The sequence below is a fragment of the Heterostelium album genome (genome assembly GCF_000004825.1).
Source record: "Heterostelium album PN500 unplaced genomic scaffold PPL_scaffold10, whole genome shotgun sequence".
Classification (NCBI taxonomy): Eukaryota; Evosea; class Eumycetozoa; order Acytosteliales; family Acytosteliaceae; genus Heterostelium; species Heterostelium album.
This window is the reverse complement of record NW_008805072.1, coordinates 821,547-834,322: the sequence shown is the minus strand read 5'-3', so window position 1 is coordinate 834,322 and position 12,776 is coordinate 821,547. Positions and strand designations below refer to the sequence as shown.

At 32.1% G+C, this 12,776-nt stretch overlaps 6 protein-coding genes and 1 non-coding gene across 7 annotated transcripts; 1 reads left to right on the top strand and 6 right to left on the bottom strand.

Moving 5' to 3' along the window:
- Positions 1-302: 302 nt before the first annotated feature.
- On the bottom strand, positions 303-2,001 carry PPL_12357 (uncharacterized protein; the record flags this gene model as incomplete). The annotated part of the gene is made up of 3 exons (XM_020583091.1): positions 303-805; positions 1,134-1,371; positions 1,870-2,001. Coding segments are annotated over 3 exons (873 nt in total), but the record flags the coding sequence as incomplete, so codon positions are not given.
- Positions 2,002-2,093: 92 nt separating this feature from the next.
- Positions 2,094-2,174, bottom strand: PPL_12356. The gene has a single exon. It is a non-coding gene; the product is annotated as a tRNA-Ser (tRNA).
- Positions 2,175-2,490: 316 nt separating this feature from the next.
- On the top strand, positions 2,491-4,212 carry PPL_12355 (uncharacterized protein; the record flags this gene model as incomplete). Its single annotated transcript, XM_020583090.1, has 1 exon — positions 2,491-4,212. One exon carries the CDS (start codon positions 2,491-2,493, stop codon positions 4,210-4,212), a length of 1,722 nt encoding a protein of 573 aa, XP_020429871.1.
- Positions 4,213-4,309: 97 nt separating this feature from the next.
- Positions 4,310-6,596, bottom strand: PPL_12354 (uncharacterized protein; the record flags this gene model as incomplete). Its single annotated transcript, XM_020583089.1, has 5 exons — positions 4,310-5,031; positions 5,122-5,189; positions 5,468-5,506; positions 6,405-6,455; positions 6,568-6,596. 5 exons carry the CDS (start codon positions 6,594-6,596, stop codon positions 4,310-4,312), a joined length of 909 nt encoding a protein of 302 aa, XP_020429870.1.
- Positions 6,597-7,548: 952 nt separating this feature from the next.
- acpA (F-actin-capping protein subunit beta) lies at positions 7,549-8,594 on the bottom strand (the record flags this gene model as incomplete). The annotated part of the gene is made up of 3 exons (XM_020583088.1): positions 7,549-8,035; positions 8,141-8,254; positions 8,386-8,594. The coding sequence occupies 3 exons, from the start codon at positions 8,592-8,594 to the stop codon at positions 7,549-7,551; spliced, it is 810 nt and encodes a 269-aa protein (XP_020429869.1).
- A 549-nt stretch (positions 8,595-9,143) lies between these two features.
- rpa43 (RNA polymerase I subunit) lies at positions 9,144-10,397 on the bottom strand (the record flags this gene model as incomplete). Its single annotated transcript, XM_020583087.1, has 3 exons — positions 9,144-9,756; positions 9,840-10,029; positions 10,121-10,397. The coding sequence occupies 3 exons, from the start codon at positions 10,395-10,397 to the stop codon at positions 9,144-9,146; spliced, it is 1,080 nt and encodes a 359-aa protein (XP_020429868.1).
- Positions 10,398-10,944: 547 nt separating this feature from the next.
- Positions 10,945-12,681, bottom strand: PPL_12351 (Ac45/VOA1 transmembrane domain-containing protein; the record flags this gene model as incomplete). Its single annotated transcript, XM_020583086.1, has 4 exons — positions 10,945-11,288; positions 11,443-11,725; positions 12,191-12,332; positions 12,584-12,681. The coding sequence occupies 4 exons, from the start codon at positions 12,679-12,681 to the stop codon at positions 10,945-10,947; spliced, it is 867 nt and encodes a 288-aa protein (XP_020429867.1).
- Between the last annotated feature and the right edge of the window lie 95 nt (positions 12,682-12,776).

Below are 12,776 nucleotides of genomic sequence, written 5' to 3'. Positions count from 1 at the left end.
CCTAGAATTAGCGATGGTGAAGTTAAGTTTAGTGTAATGGGTGACTGCTCTCTTAACGATATTTTCCTTGGGAGATAGAATTACTATTGTGAAGCTAAGCTTGTGGTAATTGGTATCGATTAATTTGGTGACTGCTCTCTTGACGGTATTTTCCAGCTTGTAATGGGTACCATCACCAAACATTTCACAGGACAGTGCCTGCCATAACGAATGTACGATTGCAGCAGTTAGGTGGGTGAAGTGGACAGTAGTACGAATAGGACCGTCGAACTTGATGCACGAGTGATTCCAATAACGAAGTCTATAGAGTACTTGTGGTATACATTTTTGAAGAAGGATAGGAACTGCTGTGAAACTTCATTCCTGCATTTGAAGAAGAAGTGCTCATGTGGGTTGCAGAGTTCAGTGAAGGTGTCACCACAGAACTCACAGACGTGACCAGTGCGCTTGTGGTTGATGGGGAAGGTGTGAGACAACCAGACATTTAACAAAGAGATGACACAGGACGAGAGAATAGATTCTATCTCATACTTAACTACAGTTTCCATAGCAGTGTATCTGTCCAGTCCCCAAGGTGTGGGTGGAAGCTTAGAGGAATTACCAGTAGGGATGTTAAATGAAAGTATCGCATGATCTGAGAGAGCGTTGGGAGCAACCTTGAAGGAGTTGTTTAATAGACTGCTTTTAGCATAAGCTCTATCAATACGTCTAGCGATTCCGGTAATTGGCGAACGGTACGTGGGAATGTCGACAGTCTGACCTAGATCGACCAGATCGTGCTCATCACTAAGAGAGTCAAGAACCACTGAAATTTTTTTTTTTTTTTTTTTTTTTAAGAAGTAAAAAATGATTTATTAAGTAATATATTGGGGATGGTGTGAACCATCGAATTTTTCTTTTTTTTTTTTTTTTTTTTTTTTTTACAGTTTTTACTTTTTCATAATTCTGCAATTGATTGCTATTTTGATTGTTATTATAATTATTTTAGTTATTGATATTAATAGATTGTTAAGCTGATGAGAATACTGATGATTGAATTGGTTAATTTGAAAATGAAGAAATGAAGAAGAGGAAATAATAGTTGGCTGACATTTGATTGGTTATTGGTTATTTAAGTTTGGATTGTAAGTTACTGATACTGTTATTTATAATTAATTTCATTACTGATAAGTGCTGTATATATTCATTAATGATAGATTCATTAGATAGTAGGTTGTTATCGTGGAGAGGAGTACCGCCAAAATAGGATTTACAATAGAATTTCCAGATTTGATGAAAGACAAGTGAAACGAGAGTAGTGATGTTGTCCTTTCTTCTAACCAACTGATACGCGTCTTCCATAGTCCAATCGAATCGTTGACCACCTGAAAGCTGTAAGGAGTCAAGAATGGTGTTAAGGTTGAATCTGTGCATAACTGCTCGACAATTAAAGAATGTATGGAAATATGGGTCAGAGCAGTATGTGAAGCACAGTTCACATTCTTTGTTTTTGTTGTAAGCTAATCCAGGAAGTGAACGAGAGAAGAACCGGAAGACAGTGTTTCGTCCACGCTGGTGTTTGATGAGCGAAATATAGGTGAAGATACAGTCGTAAGATGTGTAGTCGAATTTGGTTGGTGGTAGCGATAGTTGGAACTGACCATCAGTTAGTGGTGGAATGCCATGTTTGACGAACAATAGGTGGTCGTAGATTTGCTTTAGAGTGGGTGGTAGACCATCAATCAGAATTGGTTTAGCAGATTTGATCTTGTTGTCCAGATGTTTGAGATGAACTGCCAATTGGTGCCACAGAGTGTAGCATAGATTGAGATATGGCGAGGTGATAGATCTGCAATAGATTTGAGATAGCCAACTGGTATAATAACAAACTTTGGAAGGATCAGAGGATGAAAGTAGGAATCTGTTGAATATCCACACGTGTTGGGCATCGTTACGAAGTTGGATGTCCCATAGCGAGATGCCACCACGTAACCATGGTTGTACAGCTCTGGTCTTTTTCATTGTGTTTTTATATTTCTTGGAGTCGATGAACAAATATGTTAGCCCAATCATCTGGGGCTTACCGCATGCGTATCATTTGCTTTTTAAACTGTCGACACCTGCAGGATTCGAACCTGCGCCCCCGAAGGGAATTGATTTCTAGTCAATCGCCGTAACCACTTGGCTAAGGTGTCATTTTTATGATGTTAGGCAATATTTTGATTGGACCCCATTTGGGAATTTATTTTACTCAAAAAACAACATATCATTATAACTATTTCGCTATGGTGTCATTTGAATTCTGGTGGTCTAATTCTGGAATAGATCTGAGAGTTTAAACTTCTTTATAATTATAATCATTCTTCAGTAAAGAGGATTTCTTTATCTAGATTTTAACTTTTTTATTTAGATTTTTTTAATATCTTTATTTAATTTTTAACATAAATTGGTCAGTTCAACTCTTTGATTTCTTATATTATTTTTTATTTTTATTCTATAAATGATTAAAAGATGGATAAAACTATATTCACACTAGTCTTTCATAATCGTGTTTTAAATAAGTTAATATTTGACAATGTCATAGCAATCAACGCTATTTTTCACCTGAATAAACAAGAAGATGAAAGAATAACCTACAAGTGGAATCAAGTCATCAAAGAACCACTTGTGTTGGCAGGCAACAACTATCCAGAGTTACTCAAACAGTGTTTGCAAGACTATAGAGGAAGTAAAAGAGTCAAGCTCGATGTCTGTCAACTCTTTGATAATACAATCTTTGGTGGTTGTTCCATTGCAACAATTGAGTTTCTGTTGGATCATTTCAAGATCAGTAGTGCCAAAACCAGTGAAGACTTTATGGTAAAGCTCAAGAAAAACGTATTACTTAGATTGCTAATTCGTGCCACCCATTTCGGAAGACTCGACATCATCGGATATCTATTCCGCAAATTCCAAACATTCAAATGGAACTACCAAATGGCAATGTATTTCACAGCGCAGTCAGAGACCAGTGTCGCTGTTCGGTTGGAAATGATGGAACTATTTGTTAGCGCTGCCAAAATAGCTAAGTATGCACCACACGTAAGCCTTGGTAACCATAATAATGTATTTAATTCTGCTGCCTACGAAGGTGATATTACAATGTTGGAATGGCTTACTACTAATCGTTCGGAGGATCTAGAAAAGAGCGATATGTTTATCAGTGCTATTGTCAATGGACATCTCCATCTCCTGGAGTACCTACTCAAGGAGCATGCCGCTCTCCTCAAGAGAGACCAAGAGAATCTCATAGAGTGTGCAGCTTCACTTGGAAGATTCGATATGGTGAAGATTCTTCATGCTCAAGGTTGTGTATGCAACGAGGATGTCCTGGGTTCAGCGGCTGGTAGCGGCAACCTTGAGATGCTAAAATGGCTCATTCAAAACACCACTGCATCACTCCCTGACAACGTAGTTTTTACAGCGGCTGGACATGGTAAATTGGAAGTGATCCAATGGTTATTAGCAAACACAAGTGCATCGTACACTACAGATGTTTTAATAAACTCTATAACCGCTGGTCAATTGGAAACTACTGCGTGGTTACTTAAGAATCGTCCTGAAAGACCACCAACTGATATTATAGATACTGTATCATCTGAAGGTTTCTTGGACACCATCAAGTATCTACATGAGAATATTCCTTGTACAAGCGAAAATGCCATAGATTTAGCTGCAAAAGCGGGTCACCTTGACACCATCATTTGGTTGCACGAAAATAGATCTGAAAATTGCACAACGAAAGCGATGGACTCTGCATCGGAAAACAACTATCTCGAAACCGTAAAGTGGCTACACGAGAATCGCTCTGAAGGATGCTCCACCAGAGCAGTTGACCGTGCCGCAAAGGGTGGACATTTCGAGATTGTTAAATTCCTCCTCGAAAATAGAACAGAACAATGTACACAAAAGGCTTTAAACTCTGCTATTGCCCATGGTGATATAGATATCATTGAATGTATCACCGCAAATGTCAGTCATTTGGAAATGCCAAAGTTCAATGAAACAATTGAATCACTTGACAAACTACTATCGTGCAATCATTATGAAACAGTTCAATGGGTGTTGGATAACATAGAATTCCCTATGGAACCACTAATTGAATATAGAGAAAAAACAACATGTCTCTATCCAAACTCGACTGAATCACTCCAAGTATTAAATGAACACATCTTGAAAAAGGAAAATAAATAAATAATAATTTTTTTTTTTTTTAATATATTTTATAATTTTTTTTTTTAAAGTTTTTTATTTATATATATTTTATACTACTAATATACTATATATTTGTTTAGAAGGCAAATACAGCGAGGGTCAACAAAGCAACGAGACCAACAGTGAGGGTCGAGGCACTTGATGAATCTTCACCAGTAGTGGAAGAAGTAGTAGTGTTTCCAGCGGTGGTGGATGGAGTTCCAGTGGTACCAGTGGTGGTTGGAGTTCCGGTGGTAGAGTTTCCAGTGGTTGATGGTCCGGTGGTTGAAGTTCCGGTGGTTGAAGTTCCGGTAGTTGAAGTTCCAGTGGTTGAAGTAGAGTCTCCGGTAGCGTTTCCAGTGGTGGTTGGAGTTGGTGCTTGATAGGCCAATTGAGCACGGGTGATGGCAGAGTTGTTTGCATTGTAAACTTCAACGTACAAAGTTGATGGGAGATTTGGTTTGAGCATACTGTCGAGTGAAGCGTTAATGGTGGTCCAGAGATCTTGGTTGTCAACCTTGGTAACGATGACAGAGCTGTCAATGGAGAAGCTGGTTTCAGTGACGGTGGCAGTTGAAATGTTCAATGGCAAAGTGAAAAGTTGGTGATCAGGGTTGGTACCAGCTGGGGCTGGACCCAAAGCAGTGACATTGGCTACAGTTTCATTGTTGGTGGCATTCAATCCATTTAAGACAATATTGTATGTGAGTGTGTATTGGTCGACACCTGTAATGATGGAGGAATTAATTGAACCAGTGATGTTGTTTTCGGATCCCTCGAAAACATTCTTCCAATCGAAAGTTCCGTAGAAATTTGGGCCTAAATAATAATTTGGAATGAAAAGAAGAAATGAAATGTTAATATATAGATATGAGATAACATAAAAAATATTAAAATTTTAATATTTACTTTGAGCCAAAGCGGATGAAACAAAGATTAAAGCAATTAAAGCGAAAGCGAATTTCATTGTTTGATTACTTTATATATTATTATTAGTTATACAACAAGAAAAAAGGGAGTATCTATTAATTATTTATTAGATAGATAGGTTATTATTGTTTTGGAAATGAAATGAAATGAACTTAGCTGCCGAAAGTTGTTGAATTTAAATGTATCTGTGCTCTTATCTAGAATTCTAAATGAGGTATTCTATTGTTACTGGATAGGGGGTAGCAATTGCAATTGATTAGCGAGTTCAAAGTATTTTGCTTTTTATGATAATAGAATCCACTCCCACCACCACCATCTAACATACACCCAACAAATATTTATTAATCCTGCCCAGCCAACCAAACTAATTTTAATATTTCACAATAAAAATATTATTTTATCGTCATGATTATAAAAAAAAAAAAAAAAATAGATAGAACTAATAGTTTGTGTTGTCAACTTTGAGCGCGGTTTGAAGATGACATCCCTGTGTGTGGTGGAGTTAGAACACTAGTGTTTTTGTGTCAGTGTGGTTAATTCGTTTTGTCAGTTCATTAAAATGGTTCTCTCTTGCTCAATTAATATTTTTGTAGTTCTAACAGGGATGTAATCATTGGATGCCCGTATTATTAATTCACTTGTTTTAGGCAAAATAAAAAAAACAATAAAAATAAATTCAATGGATTCAAACCCCCCTCTCACTATGGTGATAATTTCAAAAGAATTAATTATCTTTTCAACAAAAAAAAACTTAATTAATTTTTGTTCGACGGTTATTTTGCAAATCCTATTTTTTTACCCCGGTCATATTAATATAAAAAAAATTGTCAAATTATGTCCAAAATTAATTGAAAAAGATTTTTGTTTTTTTGATGTTTCAGTTTTTGGGTTGATTTCTTGGGGGTCACTGTATTTTTGGCACAATTTTTTTCTGCAAAGATTTTTGTCGCAAGTACTGATGATTTTCAACTCCCCATATTTTTGGTGCCCATTTTTTTGGAAATATTTCAAACATCTAAATCCATTCAGAGTTTGGCCTGTAATATATTTGGTTGTTATTTGAAAATTAATTAAGAACATATCTAATCCAAGTAGAATCTATTCTGGGCTACATAAGTCTTTAGTAAATTATTCACAACATGATTTTATTTTAATTATTAAAAACAGAGGAATGAATGAGAAAAAATTTTTTTGTTGTTTTTTTTTTGTTTACTGTTTTTTTAAACGGGCTAAAAGAAAAGATTGCCATACTTTTTTGCTACTCTTTGAGAATTGCATCACCAAACATCATTATAGTTGATCTTAATGAGGATCTTCAGTATCATAATGAGGGACCTTTATTTCATTCTTAAACAATGATATTAGCATCCAAACGAAGATAAAAAGCCGACACCTTTTTTTTTTTTTTATAAAAAAGGTAAATACATTGTAAACATCATCATTTTACAACCCATTAAAATAATGTCAGAAAAAATCTTTTTATTTTTTGGGTACATTTGAGTGATGTGTTTGATGGGTTTATCTTGCTTTTTTGATATAACAGGAACTGAAATCAAGCATTATTATAAATATTAACTATTTAAAAGTAAAAAAATAAATATTAAAGATGATTTAATTTATTTTAAGATAAAAATAAAATGATGCAAATATACATAAAATAAATTGCTTACTTTATTTTTATCCAAATCGGTCATTAAATTAAAATTATTATAAAACAATCCACTAAAATTAGTTAACATCCACACATTACAACTTATAGAACGCTCATATGAAAAAAAATATCATATTCATACTTTGAAGTTTTTAATATCAATAAAAATCTTACTGATCATTTAGTTGACATGTGCCCAATTTATCAAATCCAAATAATAAACAAAAATCACATCCAATCTCTTTGGTTTACCAAAGAACCAAACTACAACACCAAGTTGTGTTTTGACAATTAGTTTGATGCATCCTTTATAATCTATTTAAAATATTTAAAATACATTTCTTGAAAAATGAAAATCATTATTAATATTATGTTGTTTTTAAAATAACTTATAGATATTTTTAAGAAAGTGGATGAATAATAGTAATAAGATTAAATAATAAAAATTTTTTTTAATCAAAATCAAATTAATTTTAAAACATTTAGTTCCTTAAAAACCTAAGTTTTCATTACTTTTTACAAATAATAATATTAAAAAACAAATAAAATTTTATTAGGTTTAACTATTTTTTTTTTGAGTTATAATATTGGTGGATATTTGTTTGTTATTTTTTGTTTTTGATTTATTTAAATTTATTTTATAATATATTTTGGAGGTTGGTTATGTATGTATGTATCTTTTTGGTTTTTCAAGAAAATAGATAAAATTTTTTTTGTTATTTTTTTTTTGTTGTTTTGAAATTTGTTTTGAAAGCTTATTGACGTGAGCTCAAAGCAGAACCAATTTGGTTGGAAAGGTTCTTTCTCTTCTCGAGTTCGGATGAACCGGTGGCACTACGCAACTCGTTGACAACTTGCTTTGTCTTACCAAAGTAGATGGTTTCGAGGGTGAGACGCAATTTCGATTCCATCTCTTCGACCATCTTACCGATGTTGGTGATGTGAGTGTCGACGTCGTTGACTGGGGCTTCCTTCTCCTCCTGTCTGGTCAAACTACCTGACAAGTTGACGTTTCCGGTGTTGTCGTTTTCGGTCTCGATCGAAAGCATAATGGTGGAGGTCAATTTGTAACGAGCGTTCTTCTTCATGTCCTTGACTTCAACGACGTGAATAGAGTCCCAAGTACCTCTCATTGGTTGTCCCTTCTTTGATTGATCTTGAGTCTTCTTAATCAAAACTACTGCAGCAAATCCACCATCGAGATCCCAACAATAAACTGATGAAACACCACCTTCGAAATATCTGTTACATGGCAAACAACACTATCAGTCAATATATAAAAACCTCTTTATTATCATAACATAATAATGAACATACAGATATATATGTTCAATACAAAATACTTACAATTCACGATAGATATCAAATACTTCATTGGCTTGAACTTCAATCTCTCTCAACTTTGGTGATGGAAGAGCACCATCTCCAATGGGTGGATCGTATTTGTTTGACCATGGTGATCTATGTTATAAGTTAATGTTTATTAATAAATGGTTAATATGAATGAGTTTGATTTATGAATGTTGAATGACTGAAATATATTGTTTGTTTGTTGTTGTTGTTGTTTGTTGTTGTTTTTTTATTTTATTTACCTATAAGAATCACCATCTCTATTATAATCGCAAAGAAGATAATCACGCTTTGAAACTGGGTCGAAAGCGATCTTCAATGGTTGATCGACTGAGGACAACAAGTCTTCAGTTAAGTCTGGAACTAAATCGAGCAAACCTGCCAAATTATCTTCGATTTGAGCAGGTGGCAATCTTCTCATTAAATCTAATGCTGAATCTAACTTTGACATTATTTATTTATTATTATTATAAAAACTAACTAATTTAAATACAAAAAAAAAATATATTAAAAGGTGAATCAAAAAAAACTATTACTTTTTTGACTTTTATAAAAAAAAAGAGATATTTATATTATACAAATTGTTAATAAACAAGACAGTAGATAATTTTATCTATATAAAGTACACACAACACTCAGAGTGAAAAAAATTATATTTTGTTGAACAAAGCCAAAAGAACATTTTATTTTTTTTTTAATTTTGTTTTTTTTTTTATTAGATTTTTTTTTTTTTTTTTTCTGTTTTGAAAAACCCAATTTTGAGTCTGTTGGGTCTGCACGTTCACTATGAAATGCTGATAACGTTATATACTTAAGTGTTAATAACAAACACACAATTTTAATTAATAGAATATGTGTGTTTATTGATTATTTATAAAAATAAAACAAAACAAAATAAAATATAATAAAATCACCAATTGATTTTAAATAAAAAAATGTAGAGAATTAATTTGTTATTCGATTTTCATTATTTATTTTAGTTAAATGTTAGTTTATTATTTTAATTGGTAAAAATTGAGAAATCAGGATTAATGACTCTTTCTTTTCTTTTTTGATTTCTCATCTTCACTACTGCTGCTACTTTCATCGCTACTTTCATCCTTTGATCTCTTTTTCTTTTTGTCTTCTTTTTTGGTGTTGTTTGTTTCTTCTTTTTCTTTTTGTCGTCGGATGATGACTCTGACTCTGATGATTCTGATTCCGATGATTCTTCTTTCTTTGATTTCTTCTTTGATTCCTCTTTCTTGTTATTACTATTCTTCTTTTGCTTTTTACTCTTTTCGTCTGATTCTGATTCTGACTCTGATGACTCTGATGATTCTGATTCCGACTCTGACTCTGAATCGGATTTAACTTTCTTTTCCTTCTTGCTATCTTTCTTCTCCGCTTTTGTAGATGATGGTTCTTCGACGCTGACTGCAGTAGTCTCCTCCTCTTCATCATTAAACTTTACTATATCGGAGCTATTATTGTTTACATTCTTTTGTTGTTGTTGTTGATTCTTATTTAGTTTCTTTGGTGTCTCTACTTTAATCTCTTCATGTCCAGTAATATATGTATCGGAATCTGTCATCTGTCCATTGATTGTTATATAATTCTTATCGGTCAAAACACTGCAAATTGTAAAGATATAAAGTTATTAATGAATATATAAACTACCTATTAAGTGTTTATTGATCTCATTTAAACTACTTACTCTTTAACTCTAAATAAAATCTTTGTGCCAAGTGAAATTAAATTGGCACTGTTATTCTTGTCTACAAAAGTGTTTGAACTATGATCATAGTGTAAATCCTTTGGCAAATCAGCCTTTATAATCGATGCAGAGATAACTCCAAATACCAACAATGACAAATGAGTTGATGATACTCTCTTTACAATTCCGTCTATATAAATATATATTAGTGTTAGTATTAACTAACTATTATATTCTAATTGTAAAGTTGTCATTTGTCATATATATATATATATACATACGAATTAATTGGCCTTTAGATGGACGGAATACCATTAGACTGACGATGATTGGTACATTCAAGAATGGACTGTCATAGAAATTGGAAACCTCTTTGTCAACCAATTTCAAATTAAAGTATGATATAATGGTTGCTTTGAGATGTTTATTGTATCTGAATATCAATCTGTCGAGTGCTGACTTGGCACCACTGATGATATTGCCAATGTTGATTGGTGCCAACATCAACTTTAATCTGACTGTCACTATTTGAAATGGTGATGTTTGTGATTCTTCCATTTTCATCTATTACTACTACTGCTACTACTACTTTATTTGATATATATATATGTATATTTATAATTTAATATAAACACTAATATTATTATCACACAATCAAAAACAATGAAAAATAAAAAAAGAAACGATAAAAAAAGCAAGCAATAGTAATAAGAATTACAAAAAAAAACACACAGATTCGTTTCGTTTTTAATCAAAATCATTTTTTTTTCAACACCATTTTTTTTTTTTAAAAAAAATAAAATAAAAATAAATATATTAAAAATACAAAAAACGAATAATTGAAATTTATGCGAAGAACTAATAATATATGATTATTTTAATTTAGTATTATTTATTAAAGGTTTTCTATTTTAAAAGGGGTGAATTTGTTGTGAATGTTGGTTTGTTTGTTTGTTTGTTTGTTTGATTTGTGATTGTCATGATTATTATTACTTTTTAAAAAATACAAAATTGCTATTTTATTAGATAACTCATTTGTACTGTTGTTATTATTATTGTTGTTTTAAATATATTATATATATTATTGATTAGTGAGTAAATAAATTTATAGGATCTTTTGTTTTGGTGCTTCGTATCTGTCTGGGACTTGCAAGTCGAGAATGCAGCAGAGACCCATGAAGAAAATGACCAACAAAATGAAAACTACAAGGTAGGCCTCAATGATTGGACCTGGGAAATAATTAAAGTAGTCACTAGTTCCGTTTCCAGTAGAGTTATCGGTGGTGTTGCTGGCGTTTGGTGTATCTTGGAACATCGAGAAGTGGTAGACTGGCTCTTGGAAGTCTTGGAATTGCATTGGGAATTCGAGTGGTGTGGCATTCTCACCAGTGAAGAAAGATACTGATTCTACACCCTTCAAAACGTTGTTAACAGCATTGACACATTCATCTAAACAAAACAAAAAAAATGTGAAAGTAATAAAAAAAAAAAAAAAAAGAGTTATTTTTTGTTAGTTAATCATTACTCTTTTTTTTTGGATTATTTGATCAAGTTTGTACATACTTTGATTCTTGGTTGGCAAAACGACGACAAGGATGTCAACTTTCTTGTTGGAAATCATATTCTTGATGGATTGGATTTGTTTCAAGGTGATGTGCTCGGTCACCTTCGACGGTGAATTCAGAGTCGGAGGCAACAACCAATGAACCTTCGATTGAGTTGCTGATTGACTTGAGAACAGATGAAACGAATGAACCAGAGGTGGTGGTGTATGGGATAAAGATAGATGAAGCAGCACCCTCGATACTGTCCTTCATTGATTGCAAGTCGCTTTGTGGCTTCTCGTTGTAGCTATCGAAAATAGTTGAGAGTTCATCTGTACGGAGCTATTTTAATTTGAATAATAAATAATAAATGAATAAATATTTGTTAGTATATAAATAAGTTAACATTATTATTGTAATATAAATAAAGTTTGTTGATAACATGTTATGTGTCAAATGAAAAAGTCAATCTTTGGAGTATTTCTTGTTTTTGATTCTTTCACTTAATATTCCAAATAAATAAAGAAATCTATTCTTTCAATCTTCAATCTGTCTATTTAATCAATCTAAATCCTCAATCTAAATCTATATCTATTTATCTAAATGAAATGATCTGTCTTTTTTATATATTACTAAACTGTTTAATCTAGATATGCTGTATTGTTGTTGTTGTTGTTTGATTATATCATGATACCGTATTGACTTGTTAATCAATTATTACAACTCTAAATGTGTATCGATCTGTATGTTTTGTATCAACTCCTGTGACTTATATTATTTAGTTGTTGTGATATTATGATTCCATACTTGTTGTTGAACGAAAATAGTGATGATCTCTGGCTTGGAAGCAGAGATGACATCTGATTCTGAACCCTTAATGAGTGATACCAATAATTCCTTGAATTGATCAGCACTGTATGATTCTAAAATTTCATTCTTTATGAAAACTCTATAATTTACAACAGGTATTAGTTAACATGTATATTATATTGACTTGCATTTTTATAAATCTAAAGATCGATCTTCATATCGGTCTATCTCCACTCTCTTTCAACTTTCAACTTTCAACTTTCAAACTTCTTATCTTATATTTTCGCTGTGACAATCAACATAAACTCTCTTTATCTTTTTCTTTTCCTATACTATAGATCTTTTTGTTTTTTTTTTTTTTTTTTTTTTTTTTTTGCTTTTAAACCTTACTTGTTCGAAGACCAACCAATGATTGGAATATTTAAAGAGGCGATAGTAATACCGAATAAGACGGTAGCGATCAAAAATAATGTAGCAACAACCTTCATTATTATCTATCTATCTATATATAAATATATATTATATAATTTAAATAATAATAATATTAAAAAAAATCTAACAATATTAATAAATTACTACTGTT